Consider the following 9,563-nt stretch of genomic DNA (forward strand, 5'->3'; position numbering starts at 1 on the left):
AAGTTTTTTATAGTGAAAAAATGGAAGAAATTTTTTTTTTAAATATAGCCGTTGGCCAACGGCTCTTTTCTTTTGGCCATTCACAAACCGCCATGTCACCTTGCTCCCCCGCCCCACGCCCGGCTTGAAACCCAAGCCCCAAGGGGCCACGCCCCAACCCAAGCCCACCCGGGGTGGTGACTTGGGCGTTTTACCCCAACCCACGCCCAAACCCCCGCCCCATACCCCACGGCCTTGATTGGGAATAATAAAAGTGTTGGTCCACAAGTGAAGTATGAAACCAAATGGGTTATAATTATTAAAATTAGCTAGTAATAATGATGATTATAATTAGTATCACTGTAACAGTTTTACACAATTAATCTAGGAAATTAAGTACATTGGCATAGGGGGGAGGAGTGAAAAGAAGATCATGTAGCCATGGACTACGTAACTGTGAATCTTGACTCCAATCCATGTTACTTTTGGGTAATCGGAGCTCCGATAACTTCTTCGTCCCAATCATCGGTGATTTCAGACTTGCTTCCTTACTGTCTTCGTTCTCATCGGCATTTGATGCTACAAGGCTGAAGCTCATTGCCGGAGATGCTAAAAAGTCAAGACGTTGACCACTAATCGAACTAGGAGACGACTGAGGCTGTGCTTCCTCCATTGCTGCCCTCTGCTCCAACACCTTCATGGAAGTAGCCTTTCTGTATATTTTACACAGCACTATATCCTGCCAATTGCCAATTAAATACACCAGTTCATAAATTATAATACAACGGGTGCTTATAAACGTACCCCTCTCACAAAACATGGTGGACCCTCCCTATTAAAAATAAGGGTGTTTAAACGTACCCCTCTTCTGAACTACCCCATGTGAAGAAAAAAAAACATTTTTTAATGGTGGGCCAATTTGTGATAATCATACGGGGTACGTTTAGTAGTAGGGGGTTATGTTTAGCCACCCCTACTACAACTAGCACGAATAGAACTAATGATTTGATTTCAATTTGTCACTACCTTTGACAACGAGCAAGAATCAGGCAATCGGTACTCGCTCATGACCCAATCCGTCTTGCTTCCACCGGGTGCCCGGCCCTTGTAGAACACTAAAGTCTTCTTCAACCCAAGATGCTTCTTCCTGTCAGATAGAGAAAATATTTTACGATCCGATCCAGTTGCCTTCCAGAATCCGTTTTTGGTGGTTCGGGTTGGTCTCCCTCCGGTACCATTCTTCTTATTCCTTGGCACGAAAAAGTACCACTCTCTCTCCCCAATCTTAGACATTTCTGCAATCCAAAAATTAAAATTTATAAACCATTCCAATTGTATAAACCCGTTTGAAACACACATCATTTATGGTTTATAATGATATTTGAAAGAATTCAAAAGAACTGAAAATGTATGATAAATAATATTTTTTGTGTATTAAATAACTGGACGTCATATCTCTATTTAAAATGAAATAATAATGATAAAGCGTTAATAATAATAATAATAATAATAATAATAATAATAATAATAATAATAATAATAATAATAATAATAAGTATCTTAATATTCCAACTAGAGACAAAAGAATAAGTAACAAATTTAGGGAAAGAGGTTACCTGGTAGGATCCAAGGATCGTAGAGGTAAATGTTCAAAAACCCAATGACTTCAAAGAACGTATAATTTCCTAAAACCATCTTTTTTAGGTAAAATTCAAGCAGCTCTTCCTCGGTCGGGTGGAACCGGAAGCCGGGTAATTCGAGCTCCGAATGATTCACCTCCATGTAGAAACCAGACATAAGTATATTCATAGAGCTTGTTAGTTATTTATATGGAGCCTACAAATTAAGAAATTCAGGCAGGATTGAGTCATCAGTCAAGTCTTTGTGGAATTTCAAAGGTAAAACGACTGACTTGTCATGGAGTGGGGGGAATTTAGTGGCAATGGGCCCATGATTTGAAGAAAATATAGATTATGAGGCTTCATCATTTCATGCATTCATATTTCATATTTCATTACGACGAATGTTGATAACCCATACAGTTGCTATGTTTGAAAGGACCGGTTGGTTTTTACGTGTGACATTTTTGTTGAACTAGATAAACCGGTTAAGTGATTGGACTGGTTTTAAGTAATAAAATTAAAATAACCCGTATTAGTCCGTATTAGTGTCACTCTTAACTTTCATTTTTGTTATAATATGAACCAATAAATGGATTATTAAAATTCAATTTGTTTGTATTATTTAGATTATAAGATCTGGATAACTTATAAATAATGAAAGTGTTCTTAAAACAACATATCTTTTGTTTTATTTCAATGATAAATAACATAACAACACACTACTTTAATTTTATGTGATATATAAATATTTTTTAAAATTTAATTATTACTTCATCCGATATTTTGTTGGATGGGTGACTAGTAGCATGACTGGTTTATTAACTGGTTTGGTTTTACAAAAATGATAACAAGAAAGTCGTGGGACGAAGTCACGTACTAATTACTAACTTTATATAAAATCATTATTTTAGAAAATTCGAAATAAAAAAAAAATTCATTTGCGTTTGCTTGGAATTTGAATGAGTCATTTGCGGACCTTGAATCTTGAAATCATGCTAAAGCATTTTTCTCTTTTTTTCACTACAACTTACCATTTGACTTGTTGAACATGAGGTGATTTTTCATTAGTAACTAGCAAAAAATACGGGTATATCGCAAACATCGAATGGATTAGTCCAAACGTCATGTAATGGTTTAACCATATAAAAACGGTCGTTTCGACGTATCCGATTGAACTCAATATAAAAACATTGGATTAGATCAGAACGTAAAGTAAATCGAGTTTATACTGTACAATCATAACGTATTATATATGATCCGACTTATACATAGAAAACATAACTCGTATAAAGGAAAAACTTACATGTGTAATCATAAGGGATGAATTAGATATTTTGAAAAGAGGGGAAAAATGAAACCACAATTTGACTCCACTCAGTTCAAAATAAATTTACGAAAGATACATTAAATAAACACACGAAAACATATTATATTTGACCTGACTCGTTTCCTAAAGAAATTTACCTCGAAACATAGACCAACCCGAATTTATACGAAAACGTACATAAAAATATACACGTAAAAATGTTTTTTTAAACGAAAACGTATTATATTTGACCTGGTGTCAATATGGGATCCTCAGTATGGGATCCTACCGTCTTCTCCAAATCTAAATCCCCAAGTGTAAGGGAGGTCCGGGGGTCTGGTGTCAATATGGGATCCTACTGTCTTCTCCAAATCTGAATCCATTAAACATAGGTACTTTCTTTGTGTTTGTGGGTTTATTATCCCCTCGGGTATTAGAAAAAATTTGGTTAATGTCTACGTTCCGAATGACGTAGCATTGAGGAAAGTATTGTGGTGGGAATTGGTTAATCTAAGGAACTCAAGACAGGGGTTGTGGGTTTTTATGGGGGATTTTAACGATGTAAGGAATCCAGAGGAACGGTTAAATTCGGAGTTTGTGGCCTCAAATGCAGAGGCTTTTAACAACTTTATTCTTTCTGTCGCTTTACATGAATATGACATGGGAGGAGCAAAATTCACATATGTGTCGGACAACGGTGTAAAATTGAGTAAACTAGATCGTTTCCTTGTTTGTATTGGGTTCCTTGAAAACTGGCCTGGAGCAGCCGTCACGGCCATGGATAGGCGTTACTCAGACCACAGACCTATACTTTTAGCTACTACACCTTCGGATTTCGGCCTTGTACCTTTCAGATTTTATAATTCGTGGCTGGATATGAACGGATTTGTGTCGTTTGTATTAAGTAAATTTGGCCAATTTGCATTCGATGGGTCGGCTGATCTTGGGCTTGCTACCAAGCTACGGTGGTTAAAAAACTGGATAAAAGAATGGGTAGCAGCGGAGAAAAGGAAATCTGATGGGCTTTATGGTAATTGGAAAGCAAGGGTAGCAGAATTAGAATTGTTGGCGGAAGAAAGAACACTTCAGCAATCGGAATTAGACCAGAGACTAGAATTAAAGCAACTTATGGCAGAGGTAGAAAAACAAAAAATAGAGGATTCCAGACAGAAATCCCGGCCCAGGTGGGCAATAGAAGGCGATGAAAATTCTAGCTTCTTCCACTGTTTGGTGAATTCCAATCTAAGCTCTAATCGCATAAATGGGATTTTGGATGGAGATGTGTGGGTTACGAACCCAGTGGTTATAAAACAAAGATTCCATGATTTTTTTGCCCATCTCCTAACGGAATCGTTGGCGGCTCGGCCATCTATTACATGTCCGAACTTGTCTACTCTCTCTCTCTCCGGAAGTAGGGGAATCACTCATCTGTCCGTTTACTCTTTCGGAAATTAAAGATGCAGTGTGGGAATGCGATGGAGATAGGGCACCGGGTCCTGATGGATTTAACTTCAAATTCTTGAAGAGATGTTGGAACGGATTGCAAGGTAATTTCCTAAAGCTTTTTGAGGAATTCTACGTCAATCCGCATATAAACAGAAGCTACTCATCCTCCTTTATCGCACTTATTCCCAAAGTCAAGGACCCAATGAAACCTTATGACTACCGCCCTATAAGTCTCATCAGTTGCATTAATAAGGTAATCTTAAAAGTACTTGTTAACAGGCTGAAACGAATCATTAGTCGGCTGATCTCTGAGGAGCAAACAACATTTTTTAGTGGTAGGAATATCACTGACGGCCCGCTAATCCTGAATGAAATATGTGCTTGGTTGAAATACTCAAGGAAAACCGCAATGATTTTTAAGGTCGACATTCACAAAGCCTATGACTCTCTTTGCTGGAATTTCTTGAACACGATTATGGAACAAATGGGATTTCCCTCTAGATGGCGGGATTGGATTATGGCAATGCTTAAATCAGCTCGTGCTTCCGTCCTCGTAAATGGATCACCTGCAATGGAGTTTGAGTGCTCTCGGGGGCTAAGACAAGGAGACATGCTATCCCCATTCCTTTTCTTAATCGCCATGGAAGCACTCTCCGGGATCATGAAGAAGGTTTCGGGGGATGGACTTTTCCACGGTGTTAGATGTAAAAATTCAGGTATGGTCTTTTCTCACTTCCTATATGCGGACGACGTGGTTTTCCTTGGAGAATGGTCAGAGACCAATGCAACAAATCTTTGACTAATTTTAAGATGCTTTTATCTCTCGTCTGGCCTTCAAGTTAATTTCTCCAAGAGCCGGTTATATGGGATCGGTGTGTCGAATGCGGAGTTGACGGGTTTGACAAATACTCTTCGATGTAGAGAAGGATCCTTCCCCTTCAAATACCTCGGGTTATACGTCGGAGCCAACATGAACCTAGTAAGGAATTGGAGGCCAGTTATTGATCTATTCAGGAATAGGTTGTCAATCTGGAAAGCAAAAAAGTTGTCGTATGGAGGGAGGATTACTTTGCTGAAATCGGTATTAAGTTCGCTTCCCACGTACTTCTTCTCTATTTATAAAGCACCGGTACAGGTTTTGAAACAATTAGAAAGGTTGCGGCGTATTTTTTTCTGGGGAGGGACAGAAGAAGACTCCAAAATGAGTTGGATGGCTTGGGAAAATGTGGTAGCACCTATTAAATATGGTGGTTTGGGGTTCGGAACCTTACGGGACGCAAACCTATCAATGCTAGCGAAATGGTGGTGGAGATTCAAGACTGAGCCGGATAGCTTGTGGAGGAAAGTTGTTTGGGCCATACATGGTAATTCAAGGGCTTGGAATATTATACCGGTTAAATTATCCAGTGCAGGGCCATGGAAACAAATTTATAACATAGCTCCAATCTTGCTGAATAAAGGAATTGACATAGGTAGCAGCTTATCAGGAGTGGTTTATGAAGGCTTGGACATTGCTTTTTGGGTCGATAATTGGGTTGGGTCAGAACCACTACGTTCCAGGTTTGCATTACTTTATCAATTAGAAAAAGATAAATGGTGTACCGTTGCGGAGAGGCTTCAATATATGCTTGGTCGGATCCATGGCTACGAGATTTTATAAAGTCTAACCGACTTGATTTGAGTTGGTTAGTTATGTCGCAATACTATACTTTCAAAACAAGGTTTTTAATTAGGTATTGCAACATGTAAACTAGCCATGGATCCGACCAAGCATATATTGTGACCATAGTTGTATAGGGAATAACCTTCTGAGGTTATACCTTATGGTCACTTCATTTAGTTAGTTGTATGATAGGTAGTTTATATGCCTTAGGTAAAATGACCAAAATGCCCTTTTTATGCATAATTGGTATTTAAGCATATGTAACTTAAACTTTTGTCACTTAACTGATTTTGCAACATATTTAAACATGTTTAGGCATATAATACTTGTCATAGGACTAGTTAGGCGTTCCGAACGCGTTTTACGCGAACGGCGCGTTAAAGTAGCGTAAGCTATCTAAACGGGTCATAATGGGTCGTGAGCACTTAGGATAGGTTTCGTTTTAGTATGTAGGCTTTGTTGAACCATATCATATGAGTTCCAATACTCATTTGGTTTACGAAACCTCATTCTATCCGATCTCCCGATTTAGGTCCGATTTATTAACATAGTTACCTATATTAGGTGTCGTTTGATTTTCGTGATCCCTCTAGCTTTGCTTGGTTGTTAGTCAAGACTTCTAAGCATCCTCAGGTGAGTACATAATCCCCTCTTTTACCGTTTTAAACTGTTTTGGGGTGATACACATGTGCCTACTTGTTACTTTCGTGTTTTTCATGCTTTTATAACATATTCTTGTTATGTTCATTAGTACACGTTATACATGATTTCATTATGTTTTGCTATGTATGTTCACTTAGCATGCTAGCACATTGATTTTCATAATTACATTTTGTTGCATATGTTCATCCAGCATATGGACACATTGTTTTACATTTTGAACCGTTTGTAACTGTTTGACTTATGTGAACCATTTGTAACTGTTTGATTTATGTGAACCATTTGTAACTGTTTGATTCATGTGAACCGTTTATAACTGTTTGATTTATGTGAACCGTTTGTAACTGTTTGATTGATATGAACCGTTTGAAATCTGTTTGAACCTTGAGATAGGGAAGTGATTAGGTAACGGGGCGGGTGTAATGTGTTAAAAGCATGGTGGATACGCCGCTGGTACTTCCTATATATAAGTGCTTTAAACACATTATATATCGTTGCGTTATCTAGATCACTTGGGCAAGGTTATCAAAACAAAGTTATATTACAAGGTTTTTCTAACAATATAAAACATTCGAGTTTTATTTCAAAAACAATTTACAATTTGGGTTTACTTAAACAAATGTTTTGAGTAAGATTCACGGTATCGAGCTTTTATAAAACAAATCTGTTTTGACATGATTATTTCAATTTACATTACAAGCATTTTATAAAACTTGGTTTTCTAATTATCCATTTTCAAAAAGTGTTTAAGTTATTTTCAAAATATAAACGAACCATGAATCTGCCACTCACATGAAATCCTATGTACTCGCCGGCATTTTTATGCTGACGTATTTTCACATGTGTTTCAGGTACCATAGTTGGTGATTTTTGATGATGATATTGATGCATGCTTACATAGGAACGGACGAGGCCTTAGTGACTTAATAACAATGAAAGTCTATTTGTTTATGTTTTGTTTCTAATTTCAATGTAATGTAATACATTTAATTCAATAAAACAGAACTTCAATCCATGTGTTATGAAACAATGATTCTGTTACGACACTCCCCGACGTTTCCGCCACGATTTGTTGTTTTACGTGGTCGGGGTGTGACAGAAAATCACACCCCGATATTTCCTCATATTACCCGTGGGCCCGACGGGGAGTATCGTGACGTAGTTTATATCATCATTGTCAATACACACAATATAATAGCACAGCGGAAGGCTTGGTGAATAAACTATTACGAACCATAATGTCTGAGTGTCTGAATGAAAGAATATACAGACTGGATTGTAATAAGATCCACAGGCGGATCATAATAAAATACAAGAAAACAAAATAACAGACTTCTGGTATCTAGGGATTTGCAAGATCCTCTTATACGACACCTAATAACTCCAGTCTATTTACGAGAGGTACCTGTCAATCAGTCTTTAGAAAATACGTCAGTTTACACTGGTAAATGCAATTAACTGACTCTTTTGAAAACATTTATGAAAATTGATTTGTGTGCACAAGGTACAAATCATTTATAACTTGGACAACTATTTAAAGATAATCTTGTATACAGATTTACATGTTTGTCTTACAATTGGGGCCGGTTGGAAGTCGGTCATGATTAACCGACTCACCACTTATAGAACCCACAAAGGAGTTATTCCCAACATGTGGGTTTATATTTTAGCATTTGCATCTGTCAGGTGTATGCCTACACCCCGTGCATAGGTCGTGACCATTTTCAAATGAAATGAGCCGAGGATATCCAGGACACGGTCGTATTAACTCCCAAATGTTCATGTTATCAAACAAGACAGATTAAAACGGGTTATGTAAATCTATTAATCACAATCCGATTAAATAATTTCATACCCGACCAAGTGGTATTATTATAATATCATATCCCAAGCCCGTATAAGGGAAAATAAGTTAAAAGTATTTACCTGAGCTAATGTGAAAGGTAACTCAGCCGTATAATCCTAAATCTTTATGATGATACCTTCTACTGGATGCGACTTAATCTGTATAGAAGGTTTAATAATCTATTAGGATGCTAACGGGTCTTTAATTAAGTCAAAGACTTAGACCGGCTAGCTAGAAAGAAACTTTACGGTTCTAAACGCTAGATTAAGCGGAGACCGGAATAGAATGTGGTTCAGACCCGACAAGCTTGGATACTTGTATAATATGGGTGAACTTGACACATTCTGGAATTTGAGGATTTAATGATAAGGTTAAACCCGTTTCGGCTATTTTACGTAAACGAGTCACATAAACCAATCCGAACGCGTAAAGGCGTAACGGGTAACCAAATGAATTATATACAGGTCTCAAATGTTATTATGCTTAAGATATGTTAATACATCAGTAGGATGTTAACATATATGCCCAAAAAGTATTTAAAACCAATTTAAGTCCCGTAAGGGCATTTTGGTCATTTTAATAATTATAAAAGAGATTTTATAACAAACTGAAGTTCTGGTCTTTTGTAATCAGTAAAAATATTTAATTTATCTCATTACATCAGTAAGATATTACATATATGTGAGGTTTACCATTTAAGGCCAAACTATGCCCCGAAAGGGCATTTTGGTCATTTCACATAGGCTTTTAAGGACATTTTTGGTAATCTGAGTTCATAACTTATACCTACTGTAATAATATTTAAATTTGTTTAAAAATTCAGTAAGTAACAAGTCTTAGGTGTTAAATATGGTTTTAAACCAAACTATGCACCTAATTAGTGTAAAACTCGCTAATTGACGATAATCAAGATGTTTATGTAAATCTGAGATTTTGATCAGTTTTAAATGCTCAAAATAATTTATTTAATGTATGAAATCAGTAGGAAAAGGTTTGGCATTCAAATCATTCGTTAATCTCATTTTATGCCTAAAAAGGGTA

General features: G+C 36.9%; 1 protein-coding gene across 1 annotated transcript; it reads right to left on the reverse strand.

The window, feature by feature from the left end:
- Nucleotides 1-268: 268 nt before the first annotated feature.
- LOC110921430 (NAC domain-containing protein 22) lies at nucleotides 269-1,888 on the reverse strand. The gene is made up of 3 exons (XM_022165755.2): nucleotides 1,596-1,888; nucleotides 1,006-1,274; nucleotides 269-718 (listed from the first exon to the last, which is right to left on the reverse strand). Exons 1-3 carry the CDS (start codon nucleotides 1,786-1,788, stop codon nucleotides 359-361), a joined length of 822 nt encoding a protein of 273 aa, XP_022021447.1. The 5' UTR covers nucleotides 1,789-1,888; the 3' UTR covers nucleotides 269-358.
- Nucleotides 1,889-9,563: the final 7,675 nt, after the last annotated feature.

The sequence above is a fragment of the Helianthus annuus genome, chromosome 17 (assembly GCF_002127325.2).
Source record: "Helianthus annuus cultivar XRQ/B chromosome 17, HanXRQr2.0-SUNRISE, whole genome shotgun sequence".
Lineage (NCBI taxonomy): Eukaryota > Viridiplantae > Streptophyta > Magnoliopsida > Asterales > Asteraceae > Helianthus > Helianthus annuus.